This window comes from Dipodomys ordii, unplaced genomic scaffold (assembly GCF_000151885.1).
Source record: "Dipodomys ordii isolate 6190 unplaced genomic scaffold, Dord_2.0 Scaffold168, whole genome shotgun sequence".
NCBI lineage: Eukaryota > Metazoa > Chordata > Mammalia > Rodentia > Heteromyidae > Dipodomys > Dipodomys ordii.
In genome coordinates, this window is record NW_012267384.1 from 988,023 (window position 1) to 1,007,743 (window position 19,721).

The 19,721-nt window shown below is 37.9% G+C and overlaps 1 protein-coding gene across 1 annotated transcript in view; it reads right to left on the bottom strand.

The window, feature by feature from the left end:
• Positions 1-266: 266 nt before the first annotated feature.
• The window catches only part of Akap6 (A kinase (PRKA) anchor protein 6), a 465,374-nt gene continuing 445,919 nt past the window's right edge, over positions 267-19,721 (bottom strand). Inside the window, exons 13-14 of the mRNA XM_013033451.1 lie at positions 7,139-10,555; positions 267-2,047 (exon numbers count right to left, since the gene is read on the bottom strand). Of these exons, the coding sequence (XP_012888905.1) occupies positions 7,181-10,555 (3,375 nt within the window). The 3' untranslated portion in view covers positions 267-2,047; positions 7,139-7,180. The remainder of the gene's footprint in view (positions 2,048-7,138; positions 10,556-19,721) is intronic.

The window sequence follows — 19,721 nt, forward strand, 5'->3', positions numbered from 1 at the left end:
CCTAGTGTACTCCATACAAAAGCTCCAACTTAACTTTCAAAAATTCCCTCCACTAAATCCTTCTAATTGGCCTTTTCTCCTATTATCCCTGCAATAAAACTCCACTAATATTCTATTGGCTAACTTTCTGCTCTCTCCTAACCCTTTTTCTTCTTCTTGTCCCTCACTGCTGCTTCTTTCATACTTCTCACGGTAGTGTCTCTCTTCCTCATTGTAGGTCACCTGCTGCGTGTGTTTTGGTATTCACAGTGTCCTTAATGTACATAAGCCTCCAGGGCAGGACCTTTGTCTTTTCACCATTTCATTCCTTGAACCCAGTGCAGTGTCTTGCAGATAAGGAATGATAATGAACTATCTGCTGAATGAATGATTGTCATTTTTGTGACATGTGAAACCATAACACTCTTTCCCCTTTTGATATCTTATCATTGATTATATGTTACAGGTGGTTTTATACAGCATATGTCTTTCTTGTCATGTAGATGTTTTAATGTAAGTCTCTCCAAGTGAAGAGATAGATATGTCATCCATGTTTCCTAATTCAATATTTCCATTCAGCACATTACTATAAAATACCTACTGTGTGAGGCACTTTAGTAGGAATTATAAGTTTACAACTACATTTAACAAGACTCAGTAGAGATCAAATGAAATATTTCTTTGCTGCTTTCTTTTACACAAGATAAATATACTTGAAATCTATAATTTAAATAAAAATAATAGATTACTTTTTCTATACTTTTCTACCATCTTTCTAAAAAACCCATCCAAAGCAATTGTTTAAATAAATAAAGACACACAAGAGTATCCTGAAATCCCACATCAATTAACTCTTAATAATAAAAAGAAATAAAATATATACTATGAATTTTATTGGTTAGAGGAACTGGCCTTTAATTACTTGCTATTTCAAAATGAGTGGCCAGAAAGATTTTAAGAAGGCTTAAAAGGCTTCATGTCTAGTGTGTAGTTTTAGTAATTTTAAGCCTCTTATGCAATATGGACATTGCAGAGGCTATTAGTTGTTATATTTTTCAGAATCAGATGCAGCAATTTGGTAAGGAACATAGGTAGAAGAGATCACTAATTTTCCTTTTCCCCCAATAAACTATTGTTATCAAGCCAATTTTAATTACCATGCAATCTAATGAATTTAAGGCTTATATTTTCCACATCACTAGACATCATAAACATGAAAGCATTTTATACTGTCATTATACATCAATGTTTGTACTTGGTTATAGATATATACAGAAATTATTCACATGTCTTAACCTTGCTATTTCCTCTTTTCAAACTAACATACTTTTACCATGAAAGCAGCTTTTTAATAAATGGTTATAAGAAATACAAGCAAGGCACACTTTTTAAAATAAAAAAACACAACTTTTTTCTCATTACCACCTAAAGAAGCATTGAGAAACAAAATGTTTTACATATTTTAATAGTTGAATGTCACCAGTTCATAATACACAACACTGTTAGAGTTGTTTCTTGAAGTGCTGCATAGATCATTATTTAAATGAAATAAATAGATAGCGCTTTAAAAAGTCGCTTAATTTTGAAAGAAGAACCAGTGTTCTCTATGCCACAATCAAATGAATTGTTTGCTTTTTAGGTAAACCTCTTGCAATAGACATAGGTATCATACTATTAAAAAAAAATCTAGGATACATGAAATTGGTCAAGTACTGGCAGGAAGGGATCGGGAGTCATTCCAGACAGTGAATTTAATAGGCCATCAATTTTGGTGAAGTATAGACCTTTAAGGAGCAGATAGGAAAGGGGAGAAGTGGGCTGACAGAGGTAGTTTGGGACAGGAATCCATGGGAGAACAAGCAGCTTCGTTGAACTTCAAAGATGATCACCTAAATAGAACCATTTGCAGACATCCAGATCACAAAGCCCACGTGGACAAACGGCATTCAGAAGGAAGATTCATCTTAGGAAAGTCAATGGGACAAACGGCAGTGACAACAGGATGGAATCAGAGACCAGTCCAGGGCTGGAGGTTACAGCCAGGAGCCCCAGGTTAGAGCCAGGCTATCTAAAAGAAACAAAGAAGGGACAAGTAAGGTTTCAGAAGTGTCTTCATTTGCAAAACTAAGTCCTTTAAGCACCATGAATGAAGGGGGCTAACATTTGGGGATTACTTGCTAATGTTCTGTAAAGAAGGAATTTATAAAATACAAGTCATGAATTTAATAGCTTAAAGTTTACATTACTTACAAACATATTTCATTATAGTTGTGAAGAATACATTGCCTTTAAAGATGTAGTGCTAAAGAAAACAAGAAAAATGAAGTTTGACCTTTGCTCTGGGCCATCCACTTCTTTGTGTTTGAACTCAGCTTTAAACACTCCAGATAAGTTCAAGTTTGTATGAAACTTGGAGTAGCTGATATCAAGTGACACAGCCAGGTATAAACAATGATGCACAGATTGAGAGCCTTAGCTCCTGGTTCTGACCTTTCCCTTAGTGACTTTTTTTTTTGGGGGGTTCGGTCATGGGGCCTAAACTCTGGGCCTGGGCGCTGTCCCTCATCTCTTCAAGGCTAGCGCTCTACCACTTGAGCCACAGCGCCACTTCCGGCTTTTTTCTTTTTGTTTATGTGGTGCTGAGGAATCGAACCCAGGGCCTCATGCATGCCAAGCAAGCGCTCTACCACTGAGCCATCTTCCCAGCCCCCCCTCAGTGACTTTATGTGTAGTATCGAACAACTGCCCTATTATATGATACTGAAATATTCATAACATTGTTATAATCCTAAATGTTCCCATCCTTGACTATAAAAAGGGATAATTATGATTTCTAGCTCAAATACTAATGTGTTACATTTAAGGTAAGACTTCTCTGTGGAACTGAAACCAATTCAATTATTTTGGTACATCTGATGGCTTAAATAAATTTGTTCCAAACTCAGTCTGTTCTGCTTATTTCTAAATGGCTAAAATTAATTGGTCAAATGTGAGGAATATTTAAATGACAGGTTTGGGCAATGCAGGATGCAATTGTGTTAGGTCTTCAACTCTCAACTAAGGCAAGGTTTTGCTCACTGTGGTTTAAACTGCTTCAGGAGTGTGATATTAGACCATTTTTTTTTTTACCCATCTAAAACCAGATATTCTCATTCTTGCTAGCTTACTGTGTTTTTTCTACTCACTTGCAATACCTTATAAGAGAAAAAAAACATTTAACAAAATGTGGTCTGGCTGAAACCATAGGAAGTTTGGGAGAGAAGAAAAGTTAGCAGAATAGGGGAGATGGACAGAAACAGATGGAACAAAATTTGGCACAGTAAAATAATGTAGTAATTCAAGAAAGCATGCTGCATTGTTCAAATGTTGAGGACATGATTCATCTGAAATCTGGCTTCTGAGTAGGAAATCCTAAGGTGAGGCAAATCTGGTTTTACTGAAAGCTGGCATTCAATTCTCTCTGGATAATCAATTCTTTCAACTTGGCCCACTTGGAAATAGACGAACCTGGCTGAGGCACAAATTCAGAGTGTGTGTGTATATGTGTGTGTGTTTATCTGTGTATAAGAGAGAAAGAGAAAGACTATGTTGAAAAAAATCTTTGTTATTTAGCATGGCAAGGCTAAGTTGTTCAGAAATGCTGGATAATTAAAACACACAACATAACCTTGATTTATTAAAGTAGTTTTAAAAGTAAATTTTATAAAACGTCTAATGACCTATTAATATACAATCCCCAAAGGTAGTTTCTTAAACATGCTTGGCCAGCATTGAGAAAGACCACTCAGTGTGAATCCACTTAAGAGACTGAGAATCCATGTTGTGTACATGAGCAATGTTTGCTCTTGTAGCTTTCTCAGTTTGTAAAACCTGAGCAACAACACTCTGAACGGAATCTGTGTGTGTTCGAGCCTACAGAAATAAAAACAATTGTGTAAAATCGAAAAGTCTGTGGGCTAACAACTATCACATTTACAGACCAATAAAGTAGGCAAAGCAAACTAAAAATGTCTAATGGAAATAAATGCATCTAAGTCAATATAACCCACTCTACCCGCACCACACACACACATACACACATCTAAGTAAATATAACCCACTCTACCCCCCCCACGCTAAGACCCCAAAACATCATCATCAAAGCAAACCAAAAGGAAAAGAAAAACTGTTCACCCTAGCTGCATGTGATGAGTTAATTTTTTTATACCATAGGATTTATCCAGCCTGAAGTTTAGGGTTAAACCATTCATCAAAGATCAGAGGCTTATGATGAGGATTATGAAGAAATAACTGTCAGAATACAGCAAAAAGATTAGTGCAAAGTACATCTCTTAGGCAGGTCCTAGGAGGCACTCCAGACATACATTATGTGCTTCCTCCAAATTAGGCAGAGAGAGCTGGATCTATCCAGTTACCTTGCCTTTGAAGTGATTTGCTGTAACTGACCTCTCTATTTTTATAGAAACATGACACATAAATGAAAATAGTGAAAAGCACAGCAGTTTGTCTGGAAGTTGTGCAAATGCATACTGTTAGATCACGTTAAAGCTTCCCAAACAGTTTCAGCAGGTTTTTAATTAGAACGTGGTCAATAAAACCCTTTTAAAATTTTGGGGAAAAGATTTATGACTGTATTAGAAGACAGTATTCTCAATTCCAACTGGTATTTCTTCTTGATGGAATTGTAATCATTTCGTCATCTGAGAACTTATATCTAGAAAAAAGCCTAACCAATTGCATATGGTGGATTTTATTGTCCTGAGAAAAACAGTACCCCAACTGATGGCTTCAAATCAAATGGCTTTAAAAAGCCCTGCCTTTGCTGTTGTTTTTCTTGAATATCCTTGGTAGAATAATGATAGCAGTTAAGATACAACAACTTTACTTTGTATCTTTGAGATCAAATACTGAAGGCCTGGCAACCATTTCAGATTAAATAACTTGTCCAAGTGATGCTAATAATATGTGAATATTTACTCCCGAGTATCTGATGCTAATGACTGAATAGGACTAGTAAGTATAGCTACTTAAATAGTTCTAGTCACTTGGGGGCAATGTGAATGCTACAGAAGTAACATTGGTCATTTCTCCCTTTGTCCAAGATGTCTACACATCATGAGGGCTCAACAAAATCTTGCTGACCAGCAGGCAGTAGGCAGTCCAGCTGATACTTTTAGACCATCTCTTCTTGTAAATGTGAGCATTACATAGATCCATCAGCACATTCACATCCCTCAAGTCTAAGATTGAGCAGCTCATCATTTACATTTAATTTCAATTCTATTTCTCTGTAAGGGAGAGAAGAAACTCTCCAAGGATCAAAAAAGAAGAATGCATCCTAGATGCTGCTCCAGTACCAAAGCTTCTCAGTTCTGGATCTCAGCATGACTGGTGACTTGAGGGTCACAGTCACATGATGTCACGCTCAGAGTGGTGTTGCTTTCAAGCTTTTATCCCCTTTCAGAAAACAAAATCAGCCAGGCTCTACCAGCCCTTCTGCAGAGGTTGGCAAGGCCCACAGTACAATCAGTTCTAATAGAACTTGTTTTGAAGCGGCTTATGGAATTGCAGTTTCTCTCACTTAATGGTCAGTTTTACTGCATACTGATAGCGAATGTGATTATAGGGTGGATACAACTCACAGAAAATACATTTCTCTCTCTCCTACTTTTGTTCCCTCTTGCAGCCAATTGTAAATAGAATCTAAAACACAGAAAATTAGTTGAGCAATATTAGCAAGTAGATGCCTTTCTTCAACTTTGCATACTGAGTTTATTTTTAGGGTATATGGATGGTATAGATTTCCCCCCTCGCTCCCCATTTCTAGCAGCTCCACGCAGAATCACACATTTTAATGAGCTCGGGGCACAGGTGTTGCAGGAAAAAAATAATGATGTTTGCCATTCATCTTTCAAATTAAATAATGTGTTTTTAAATAGTAACTTTTTTCATAATACATTATGGGAACAACATTTATCTGTCACATTTTAAAAGATGTATTTGTAATAAATGTAAATTACTTTTAGAAAATCAGTAATTAGGCTCATCAAAAAATAAACAATCTGCCACAAAAAAGATAATCTTTAGCATAGTTAAGTATAATAACTGTTATTTGAATAAGTTAACAAATTAGGGTAGATTGCTTCTGTAATTCATTTCCTATAGCACGAGTTTAGGTTACGGCATTAGGCCTCTGGAGTGGGGGTGGAGATGGCACTAAGCACCTCACACCTTGGTGAAATGCAACTCTCACGTTTGAAAGCTCAAATGTTCTTCTTAAAACTTGATTGAGAAAGTATATTCATCACTGGGGTTTAGGAATGGGAAATAAGAAAATCTTTGTGTCGCTTTCAGAGAGACATCATCATCTCAGAATTATCAATCAATAGCTGTCTTATTTAATATGAAGAATGGAATGACTTTTTTAAAAAAATTGATGGAAATCAGCCTGTCTCCTTTAGGCAAAATTCAAAAATTCTGTTTTGATCAAGACGCCATTAACTTGTCATGTATTCTCTCTGCATTGGCTTTCTGGGCCTGTTCTCCCTCTGTGTGTGGATAAATAAGAGCCTCTTCTTTAACATCAACTTTCCCCTCCTATTTGAATTCCCAGACATGGCCGTGATTAGGAACGGTGACAGCACTGCCTTACACTGGGGAAGCAAACGTGATGATAGTTACATCAGACAGAAGCATAAAAGGGAGGCCCAAATCAGAAGACAGAGCCTTTAGCCTAATCATTGTTTGTCTTCAGGCATTGAAGGGGATGGCTGGGCAGCCAGAACTGAAGTGGGCACTGTTGCTACTACGCATGCATTCTGATCACCAAGTGTAAGTGCAACTTGGATAACCCTTTTCTTCCCTCCTTTGGTGGAAGAATTTGCAGCCCTAAATTGCTCTTCTACTTTCTCAAATTTTGTATTCCTGCCAGAATGATGGAGTAAAGATATTGTCACTAAAAATGTCAGTTTTTAAACTGTTTTGTCCTTTCTGCTGCACAGTTACTTTCCTTATTGAGAGTATTTCTCCTATCTCACTAACTTGTTTGGATAAACACGTGCCATGACTGGTCATTCTGCCTAGTCTTTTCTTCTATTGTGCTTTCGTGGGTACAGACTCATATTAAAAGTATACATATCACGCAAAGACTTATACATACCTTTCAATGAGATGATTTTCATGCTTGTAGGGGTGTTACATTCTACCTATGCATATTTTTATGATGTTCTTCTTGTATGCTTAGAAGATTTTCTTTACAGGTTAAAGCTTGGGGGCTGGGATGTAGCACAGCCTTGTCTTTTGGCTGACTTGCCTTCAAGGAGAGGTCAAGAACACTAGATTTGGCTGAAGCAGTGTCATGTTCTGGCATTCCTGAAACATCTGGATTTCCTGAACTTTCTTTTTCACTCCCCACCCCTGAAGGAGTAATTATTGAATATTCTGCACAGCCTTGGGAGGATTGGGACCAATCATCTACTTCCCTTCTGATGTCAGCTTCTTCCTGAGGGGGAGGTCTTGAAAGAGGCACCACATGGGCATCATCAGCTAGGAGAGAAATATCATTGAACATAGAAGAGCTTGCCATTGCTTGTGCTGACCCGGTAGCTTCATTGGGAACCGCAGCTTCCTTTGGAGAAGCACTAGAGAAACAGGGTTCCTCTCCATTAGGCTCATCCTCAACACAGGCCTCAAAGAAATATTCAATGTCTTCTTTGTCATCTAAGCCCGAGTCGGTTGCGTCTAACGGCAATGGAGTATTGCTTTTCTCATCTATGTAATTGGTAACCTCCCCACAATCACTGTCATGAGATGAAAGAGACAAGTAGGAATAAAAGTCCCCCTTTCTTAGCTGGATGGGCCGGTGAGAATGTTCTAACACTTTCTCCTTGATCTGAGTTAATGAAGTGGGAGCAGCTACCTCATTTTCAGGTTGAGATTTGCTTTTTAGGGCTGTTGAAGCCATGTCAATGATTTCCTTCACAAAGTCATGTACTGAGCAATCTTCAGCATCTTTTTGAAGGAAAACATCTGGTTCACAGTCACAACAGGAAGCATTGTCGCTGATAGAAGCATTTTCCTCTGTTTCATTTTGTTCAAGTGCTAGGCAGCAACTAGCAGATTTTCCAGCCACACTTGGCACATCATTAGATGAAGATTTCCGTATATCACTGTCTTGTCTGCTGTTAACTCTGGTTTCTAAAGCCATTTCTGGGCAAGACTTCTCAATAGGAGTGCAATCAGCACTTTGATTTTCAAAATGGTGGTGATTTGGACATTTCTTTGGAAGATGTCTAGCATTTTCTGGAACAAATTCCTTTCTAGCAATATTTGAATCATCTGAGCCATCCACAAATGTTTTACACATACAATACTCACTTTCTGAAATCTTTTCCTCATTTGAACCAAGATTCTCTGATGTCTTCGAATTCTCATTCAGTTTAGCCTTTTGCTTTTCTGGAACACTTTCAACATTGCCATTTTCCATGTCTGCTACATATGGATCCTTACTAACTTTGAAAATATTTTTCTTATTTTCACCTTTAGTCTCAAACTCATGAGTATGGGACGAATTCTTACCATTTCCATTGTTTTCGGAAAGACATTTTATGGAGCTGTTTAGAAGCGCCTCAATGTTGAGGGTATCAGAGGGCTTAGTCACCTCAGTACTGCTCCCATCTTTACTGCCCTTCATATTATTGCTGAAGTTGCACCGTTTCTTATCTCTTGTCATGAAAAGTTTTGGCCTAATCCAGGTCTGCAATTCATTCTTTATATAGTCCAGTCCTGACATCAAGTTACATTCTTCATAAATTTCATCATCAGTTGCAATACTGGAGTCATCATCCTCATCTTTAATACACAGTTCCTCTTCCGTCAACGTGAGTGTAGAGCTGGAGAGCAGGTCACTGTCATCTTCATCATCAGTGCAAGCAGAGGTGCAGGAGACATTAACGATCATGCTGACATTGACATCACTTTCCTCAGCCACTGAACGATTCAGGCGCTTCCTGAAGGATGAATTTGATTCCGGGATCTTGTTCTTGTGCAACACAATATCCTCTGAGCAAAGAGAAAGCTCATCACTGCTACTAAGTTCTGTAAGAGATGCTGCTGAATCTTCATTGATAGAAGATGCTATGTCCAATGACATCTGGCCAGCAAAGGCCATCTTTTGAGAACTGCTTTGGAGAGTGATGTCAGAGACACTTCTCTTTATCTTTTGCTCTGAAGGGCTCTGGATATTCTCCAAACGATTCAGAAGATCTAGTGTCCTTTTACTCAGTTCACCAACAGAGCCACTGCTCACACTTAAGTCCCCAGAGCTGTGACAGCTAAAAAGATCTTCATTGCTTTTATAGGATGTCAACCAACTTTCTAAAGAAGTACTTCTCTGGAGGTTGTCACTGCCATTTTTAAAGACGCCCAATCCAAATAAATCACCCCCTGGAGAAAGGGACTCAACAGATGAACTACGAGATAAAAGGCAGAGCGGTTTGGCAGTCTGAATGCCGGCAAATGTCTTCTCTATATTGGTACTTTTATAGGAATTGCGATCCAATTCATGGGGTGCACTTGCCAAAATCCTTTCGTGGGGAGGAGCATCTGGTTGTAGCTCTGAAGTCTGATGTTTAGATTTGCAGGATTTTTTGTCAAAGTAAAAACCATGAAGAAGGGGATCCTCCACATGTGCCTTTTCATTTTGTGACTGTTTCATTATCATTGGTAATTTGAGTTTTGAGCCTTGGAGGTATGAGTAATCATAAAATGTAAACACATCATGTTTTCCTTGTAATTCTTCTCCCAAACAATCAGGGGTATGTTTGGTAACACTGTTTAAATCTCCAGCTTTTCCATTTACACAACCCAATGGTGAGATGGATGATTGAGAGTTATTTGGAAGCTTAATGCATTCCTCTTCATCTTTAACTTGTTGCTTTAACATGTTAACTGCAACCCCCAGTTTTGGGTCCAGATGTTTGGTTTCAAGGTTACTCAGGGACCCATCTACCACACTGAGCAAGCACAGTTCAGAGTTGGTAGTTGTTTCCGTGTCTCCTTCACTGACAATTCCACTCTCACTGCCAGAATTCTGGCTCATGTCTCTACTGAGGCACAGGCAGGGCTTCCCCAAACTGGAACCCCCTAAAAGATCAGGCAAAGATTTTGTAGATGAAAACGAAGAGTCTTTACTGAGACTCTTAGTCAAAACACCACTTTGTGTCATGCCAATGAACTTTTGATTGTTCTTCAGAAATGGCATATGGCTGTCTTCACAGAGTTCAATGTTGTGAAGGCTGTATACTTGGTAAATGGGTGGACTGGAGGGTGCAGCAACGTTTGAGGTATGTTGAGATTCTCCATGGTCACTTGCTTCCTCCTCATAACCACGGTCTTCATTGCCTGTCTCTTCAAGCTTCAATGAAGGCATGACAGGCTGGAGTTTTAGATCTGGGTCGTTTAATTCTTCATTCAAACTAATTAACTTGTTATTTATATCTGTTTCATCCCATTCCAAGGCATCCTCACTCATCCCATTTAGGTCCATCAAACCAGGTTCGATAACATTCAATGTCTCCTGTGTGGAGGGAAAAAAGAAAATAAGAATGAGTGAACACAGCAGAAAAAATTTCCTCAAAATCTCTTGGGAGAGTCAGGAAATAAAACTCTCTTAAGCATGAATTTCAAAGACAGGAGAATTATCAACACTTTTCCTCTCTGATATAGCATCTAAAATTATGAGACGGAATTTTATTTCAATAGTAACTTGTCAATGAAGGCAATAACATAGATTAAAATTTAAGATTATTATAGTCAGACAGTAATCTGTGGAATTAACCATTTCCTATTGATTGTTGTACACTGTAAATCTTAAATAGGGTGAAGACAAAAGTGTAAGGTGCATGAAGGTGAAGCGTAGTTTGGAATCTCTCTCAAGTCCTGTGTACACGTAGCCTACTGTAGTTCCTGTGTCCATGCTGGAATACTATCTGCAGCCACCTGCGACAAATTCCTTCTTTCCCCAACTCTTGGCTTCTGTACTTGAAACACCTTTAGTCTGGGGTCTTAGAATAGAGTTGTAGCCACTATATAGAGTCATTTGTGATCCAGAGGACCTTTACTGTATATTCCTTTCCCTTTCAGAGGTCTGCCCCTTCAGCACTTGGCCTTGCTTCCAGTCAGACTCAAGATGAGAAACATCTTGAGCTTCCACAACATGGTTTCCTCATCTACCTTGAGCATCAAAGAACAATCATTTCATTGTTGTTCCCCAGGCCTTCTCTTTCCCACTCTTCATCTGTGTCAGAGATTTCACTTTCATTCTCACTAACTAAACTCACAGTTTGCCTCTATTTCTCACAGGCAGAGTCTCTTCTTCCAACTTTCCTCCTGCCTCAGAATAATAACTGTCTGAAGATTTTCCTGACTCCCAAGGATATAGTAACTTAGGTGCTCTTACAGTATTATCTGCCTGTCCATTTGAGACTCTTGATATTTCTTTGGACTTCTTGCTTTGACTCTTGTTTGGGTAGAAATTGTTGCATTCTGGGACAGTAGCTAGATGAGTCCCTAGGTCCTATCAAGATTCCTTCACTATCCTTACTGGCTACCAGCTATCTGGATTCATGCTGCAGTTGAGAAAGGTGATGAATGTATTGTCAGCCTCAATAGGCCCACCTACAGACACAAATACAAACAGCTTATGCTGGACAGTTAGATGGATGAGCATGGCTTTTGAACTAGCAGACTGGTTGAAGTATTTGTTGCTGCTTACCAGCATCACAATATTGGACAAGTTTTTTCTAAGTACCAATTTTATCACCTGAGAGGGGAGAGAAAACTATCTTTTAAGTTAATACTAAGTATTAGATGAAAATTGTGGAAATGCCGAGGCAGTCAATATTAGATAGCTGTAATTGTTACATATAATTGCTCTCCAGAGGCCCTGAGTCACTTTATAAAGAGTTCTATTTCATTTGTCCCTTCTTACCATCCCTTTGAAACTGTTATTAAAACCAAAAAGATTAGGTAGAGACATGATAAATAGAAAGAGATGTCACAACAATAATAGTTTGCTTTTTGTCATTGTAAGTTCAAATAATTTCAAATGTCTAGCCAGAAAACAGTCTATGATGCTTTTATGCCATAATCATAGGAAGAAAGATTCACCAGGAGCACATTAGTGGGACTGTCCCAAAGCTCTCAGTGCTGTCTTAAACTCATCGTTAAAGCACACTACACAAGCACATTAAGTATAAAATACCCATTAGTGCTTTATTATACTGGGTATGTAAGAGATTATCTGCACAGCTTGCTTAAGTGTAAAAGAGTCCCGTTACAAAACAAACATTAATTAAAAGATAGTTTTTAATTTTCTAACAGAAATCTTTCCTGCTGCCAATGTTGCCGCAGTTAATCTAGTATACCAGCAGCCATCACAGTAACTTAGATAGGGAGTGCATTTACTGTGATGAATTTTTATTAGAATTTCTGTTTATTCTTTGCTTGCTGATAAAGGAAAGGACTAATGACCAGTTTATATGGCTAATGAATGTTAAAATCTTCAGCTGTAGGAACAATCAATCAGTCTAATCAAATAGTATATTAATTTCAAATACTGTCTTGCCTGAGACCATATTCTGACAGTGCTAATAAACAATTGCACTAGGCTTTCAAAGGAGTTCTCTCTGTGACTCTTTGGTTGACTGTACATTTTCTAGGAGGAAACTTGGAGACTCCAGTGGAGATGCACTGGGTATACTGCCTAGGTGTGCTGGGAAGCTAAGTCGAGGTGATTTCTTTAACTCAAACTTGTCTTCCACGACACCATCATGATTAAATTCATCCTTTATGACCTTCCAATCCTTACAAAGGCACCTGAAAGAGTAAATCCTTTACTCAATAAAGTACTTGGAATGGAAAACTTTCATAAGAAAAGATTAGATTTAGGGATATAAAAATTCTTTTTTTGGTGGGGGGTCCGGTGGGAGAGCCTGAACTGTGGGCCTGGGCGCTGTCCCTCAGCTCTTCAGCTCAAGGCTAGTGCTCTACCACTTGAGCCACAGCGCCACTTCTGGCTTTTTTCTTTTTGCTTATGTGGTGCTGAGGAATTTAACCCAGGGCCTCATGCATGCAAGGCAAGCGCTCTACCACTGAGCCACCTTCCCAGCCCCAGGGATATAAAAATTCTTTAGAAAGCAGACTGTTGATATATAGTCTTGGTGGGCCTGGAACTTACTAACTAGCCCAGGATAGCCTCCAACTCAAGATCTTCCGGATGCAACAACTTTTTTTTGAGGTCCTCCTCAACCCTCTTTTCCATTAAAGTTCTTAATGATTTCTTTAAAAAATGTTCACATGTCCATGGACTCTCTAACAGTGTCCGTAAGAAAATCATTCACTCAAGAATCACATTTTTGAATCTTAAAAATGTGCTTCTCATGCTTCCAACCTTCTCCTGTTTTAACAAGGCACTGAACACTCTCAAGAGTCTGAGCACTGTCTTTGAGCTTTTGTGCTCCAGGCTACCACTTTATCACTTGAGCTACAGCTCCACTGATAGCTTTGTGGTAGTTAAAGATTTTTTTTCCCCCCCCGAACTGGCTTTGAATCCTGATCATCAGATCTCTAACTCCTGAGTAGCTAGGATTACAGGTAGGAGCCAAAGGCACCAGGGTCCCTAATCCTTTCCCAAGATCTCTATCCTCTCTATTTTGCCCAGCATTATAGATTCCAAAGAGAAGCCCCACTAAAATGGTGATGAGGTTAACTGTTAAATAGTTCTTTAGATTTACAGGACTCAGAATGTCTATGTAACCCCCTCCCCTAGTTTTTAGTTCAATAGATATGTCTATCTAGAAACTGTAGAATAAGCCTCAGAAAGTTAAGATCTATTCCAAGGTTCCAGACAAAAGGATAAAGAAGATACAAAGGTGTAAAGACCCCCCTTTCAGTACAACGCATGCCTACTTGGATCCTCCTATCCTTCCCTATAAATGCTCTCAAAGATGGAGCTTTGGAGGAGATAGCCCCTTCATTTTTACATATGGCTTTAAATAATCCAGTTTGTATCAACTCTTGGGAGAATTGTTGGTCTTTGACTTGAAGATAGCCTAGATCTTTATTCTGGTAACATCTTTTTGCTTTGGGTTAAACTCTGGCAGTATTTTAAATACAATTTCCAATGCCTTAACTAGAAGGTATACTTCCCAGGCAAGAAAGTGGTAAAAGTTTCTAAGAGGAAAGATGGGAAAGTCTTTTATTTTTTAATTGCCTTTAGCAAAAAGATAAGCACACAAAAAAAATGTAACTCATGGGAAACTGGTAAATAACTAATGATAGCTCAACATTACCAATAATTTTAGCTAATTGAACATGTGGGTTTTTTCCTTTTTTGAAAAATTTTTATTGTAAAGGTTACGGTTCCATAAGTCAGGTATTGAGTACATTTCTTTTTGAACAATGTTATTCCCTCCCTCATCTCCCAGTTTTTTTCTTTCTTGACCCCCACCACCACCCTGACAAATTGTATAGTATCACTGCTGAATAGTTCACCTTTTGTCCTACCTGTGCTTCTCTTTCCCCTACCCAAATCAGATAAACTTACATACAAAGGTACACAAGTAAAAACAAAAGGGGGGAAACAGAAAAAAAATTGGTTTATGTTTCTATAGTTTTCCTATAAAAGAATTCCTTGGTACTATTCATTCAGTGGTACTGGAATTTGAACTCAGAGCATTATACTTTGTAGGTACAAATGCTAATATGCGGGCCATGTCCCTAGTTCTTTTTGCTTTATTGTTCAGAGTAGCAATTTTTTTTTTTTGCTAGGGGAGGGGGTTAACTTGAACCATGATCTTCCTATCTATGGATGCAAAATAGGATTACATGTGCACACCACCATATTTGATTTGTTTTGTTAGGATGGAGTTTCCCTAACTTTTTTTTCTTGAACTAATTCATAGAGTTGATGCTGTTTTTAAAAAGGCACAAATGTAGCTGAGCACCAGTGACTCACTCTGTAATCCTAACTACTTGAAACATTGAGATCTGAGGATTGTGGTTCAAAGCTAGACTGGAGAGAAAAGTCTGTGAGACTCCTGCCGCAAATTAACCAGCAAAAACCTGAAAGTGGAGCTGTGGCTCAAGTGGTGGTATAAGACCAAACTTGATGTGAACTCTGCTTTGAAGTCCTTGTAGAATTCCACTGTAAAACCATCTGGTCCTAGGCTTTTCTTAGATGGGAGGTCTCATTGCTGTTTCTATTTCAATGCTTGGTATGGGCCTGTTAGGATGGTTTAACTCATCTTGGTTTAGTTTTGGCATGTTGATATTTGCTAGAAAAAGGTCCATTTCTGCCGAGTTCTCAAACTTATTAGCATAAAGGTTTGAGAAGTAGTCCCTTATAATGTTCTGAATCTTGGTTGTTTCTGTGGTGATGTTTCCATTCTTATCTCTGAGTTTATTAATTTGGGTGTGTTCTCTTCTTTTTCTGATAAGATTTGCTAAGGGTCTGTCAATTTTGTTTATTTTTTCGAAGAACCAACTCTTTGTTTTGTTGATTCTTTCTTTGTTTTTTTGGATTCTAATTCAATAATTCTGATTTAACTTTAATTATTCCTTTCTGTCTACTAGATTGAGGTTTATCTTGCTTCTCTTTTTCAAGGAGGCTCAGATGTCTCATTAAATTGTTGGGCTCAGATCTCTCCACTTTGTTGATGTAGGAACTCAGAGCTATAAACTTGTCTCTGAGTACTGCCTTTGCTGTGTCCCAGAGGAGCTGGTAATTTGTGTGTTCATTTTTGCTGAATATCATGAACATTTGAATTTCATCTCTAATCTCTTCCATGGCCCACTGGTGATTCAGCAGTGTGTTGTTCAGCCTCCATGTGTTACAGGACTTTCTTTTGTGGCTTTTGGTTATGAGTTCTACTTTTATTCCCTTGCGAATGCAAGGTATAACTTCAATGTTTCTGAATTTGGACAAGTTTGCTTTGTGACCTAAAATGTGTTCTATTTTGGAAAATGTTCCATGTGCTGCTGAGAAAAATGTGTATTCTGATGCTGCTGGGTGAAATATTCGGTAGATGTCTGTTAAGTCTAGTTGATCTATGTAGTTGTTTACATGTGCGGTTTCTCTGTTGAGTTTTTGCCAAGTTGATCGCATTATTTATCATGGCTAAGATATGGAACCAACCCAGATGCCCCTCGGTAGATGAATGGATCAAGAAAATGTGGCATATATACACAATGGAATTCTATGCCTCCATCAGAAAGAATGACATTGCCCATTTGTTAGGAAATGGAAAGACTTGGAAAAAATTATATTAAATGAAGTAAGCCAGGCCCAAAGAAACATAGGTCTCATGGTTTCCCTTATTTGCAGTAACTAGTATATGTCTGAGTCAAGCAGAAAAGGTCAGATAAGGTGATGGTAGGTGAAATGAACCCCAAGATAAGTAACCAAATGTTTTTTCTTTCATGAGATTGTTTCTAACATATTTATAAGATGATCTCTTTATTGCTTTGTATGTCTCTCCCCCACGGTATAACACCTGCTTTCACTGTATTTGATGTTGGTATAATTTGTGGAGGGGAAGGGAAAAAACAAATCATTTAAATAGGGATACAGGTGGACCCCTTACAACAATGAGATGTACAGGTCCTTATGTTGAAAAACGAACTTTACAACTTTGGCTTGGGGGGAGATGGGGAGGAGTGTGTGTGTGGGGAGATGAGAAGGGATGGGAAGGGGAAACAAAGGAAGAAGCAACAATGCTTGATAAGAAATGTACTCATTATCTTGTCCATGTAATTGTAACCCTCTATACGGTATTTTCACAATAAAAAAGAAAGAAAATAAAAGAAAAATGAATTTTACCAAAAAAAAGACCAAACTTGAATGAAAACGTTAAAGGACAGCACTCAGGTCCAGAGTTCAAACCCCAGTACCAGAACAAAAACAACAAAAAAAGGCACCAATGTTTGACTTTGACTGCATTTCCACAAAAATATAACAGTTTCTCAGCAGAAGGAAAGTGTGTGGTGAGGTTCCAATAGAAAACTGCCATTCCAGAATAATTCTGATATAGATTAGTTCATGCAAAAATATTTCATTTAGACTTTTTTCTTGAGTACAGAATTGTGTCCAAAGCTAAGACATTATATTATATCTCTCTCTTCCTCTCTCTCCCTTTCCCTTTTTCCTTCATTTTCTCCTTCCCCACTCCTCCCAGCCTCTACATACCTGCTCAAAAAACAGATGGAATTAATTGGTATTAGGTCCAACTGTTTAATTTATTATTTTAATTCTTGAATGTAGGTTATTGTATTAACACAGTAAATAAAATTGGCTTGAGCAATGATAATATTGAAAGAATCAAGATTCTAATCAGAGCAAGCAATACATATCTGAAAAACCTCCTTTGTACTGACATGGCTTTAATTGAAATAGGTCTTGCAGGATTTCACTTCTAGGATTTTCCTTAAAATTTTAAGGTTTAAGGTTCAAACTTCTAGAATAAATGATGGATACATATAAGAAATGAGAAAAATATTACTATATAAAGAACGAAGATGAAGAAGCCTGACATTGTATGAAAGAACAACCTAATAAAGTTCTGACACAGCTACCTCTGGTTTTAATTTTCTTTAAAAAGACATTTGAAAAAATTTCAAAACAACTAGAATGAACTGGAGGCTGGCAGTTCGTAACCTGTAGTCCTAGCTATTTTGAGGTTATATCAGAAGAACCTTGGTTTGAGGTCTGCTTGAGTAGAAAAGTTTGCTAGATTCCATCCCCAAATAAAAGCAAAAAGCAGAGTTGGAGGCATAACTTAAGTGTTAAAGTGTCAGACTAATAAGCTAAATTCCTGAGTTCAAACCCTAGTATCACTAAAAACAACAACAAAACCAGAAACATTAGGAAGAACTAACTACTAAGTTTCTGATACTCCCAATGCACAACACCATTAGGAGGTCTTACAATTTGTATTCTCCCTGTTTATTCTAAATCCAAAAGCTTAATGAGCAAAGCCACATGCAAAAACTTGAGGAGGGAGATTTGTCTTTAGGAAAGTAGATTATGCGAAAAATATCCCCAAAATGGCATGAGCTAAAATTGAATAAAAGTGTACATATTCATTCTTGGTTGAAAAGAAGAAGAAAGGGATATGAGAGAGAAAATAATATATAGTTCAGGTTAGAGAAATCAACTTAAATGAGAGAAAATTCCAAAATGTGTGTATGTACTCTGCTTTTTTACCCTAGCCTGACTCCAAACCATTAGCCGATGTCTGTGCATTACAAACATAAATACATTTTTTAAACTAGACTTAGGTAGAAATTTTATAAAAACAAAACCAGTGGCACCAACAATCACAAATACTTAATCCTGAGAATATAGAAAGAACACCTTTAGGAGAACTCAAGAGTTTGCAACACTCTGTTACTGAGCAGAGAATAGAATCAGTTAACAATAAAACTGAGAGTCTCACAAACTGCTAGCCATGCTCAGCCTAGCTTCGAGTCTCAGATCTCAGCATCCTGAGTAGGTAGAAATACAGGTGTCAGCTACCAGTACCAGACACTGTTATTTCCTTCCACCTTTCTCTCTTTCTTCCTTTCTCTCTCTCTTTCTTCCTTTCTTCCTTCCTTTCTTCCTTCCTTCCTTTCTTCCTTTCTTCCTTCCTTTCTTTCTTTCTTTCTTTCTTTCTTTCTTTCTTTCTTTCTTTCTTTCTTTCTTTCTTTCTTTCTTTCTTTCTTTCTTTCTTTCTGCCTTCCTTCCTGCCTTCCTGCCTTCCTTCCTCCTTCCTTCCTTCCTTCCTTCCTGCCTGCCTGCCTGCCTTCCTTCCTTCCTCTCTTTCTTTCTTTTTTCCCAGACCTGGGCTTCAACTCAAGCCCTAAGCTCTGTCCCTGAGCCTCTTTGTGCTTAAGGGTAGTTCTCTACCACTTGAGCCACAGTGCCACTTCAGGCTTTTTCTGAGTAGTTTATTGGAGATAAGAGTCTCAGGTACTTTCCTGCCTGGGCTGGCTTTGAATTGTGATTCTCAGATCTCAGCCTCCTGAGTAGGTACGATGACAGGCATGAGCCAATAGTGCCTGGTTTCAGTTATTTCATTTTTATAACTATCAGTTCCATCATTTATGTATACAGAATAATTGTAGCACATCATGACCATCTTTTTGATTAGCAGAAACTTAATATATATACATATACATATATACATATATATATATATATATATATGTATATATACTTTATGGAAAGGGCCTGGAACATACTAAGAGTATAACGAATGGCAGCTCTCCACAGCTCTCTCTACTTATGGTAAAGTGAGTAAGGATAAAGTAGCCTAGTTGAATATTAAATAATCATAACAATATTTGCATTAAGACAGTGGTTGGTAACATTAATTACTCATTTTCTCTGAGCTGTAAATGGTTGTTGCATTTGTCTTTGCATTCCTTAGTTGGTTTTTTCCTGCAGGAATAAACAAATGAGAAAGACACCTTCCCAGCCCACAGCAAGGCCCAACGCTCAAGGACTTTCTATTTCCTGAAAATAATCTTTTTTAAAAAAGGCTGGTCCATTGTCTGTGAAATTCTATCACAACTGACACATTAGAGCAATCAAATCTTGCTCACTATCTATCAGATTGACAATCATGTTAAAGTAACTTGTCTCAGCTCAGAAAGTGCTTTGAAAGTCTATCTCACACTAATGATCAAAAACCGTTCTAGTG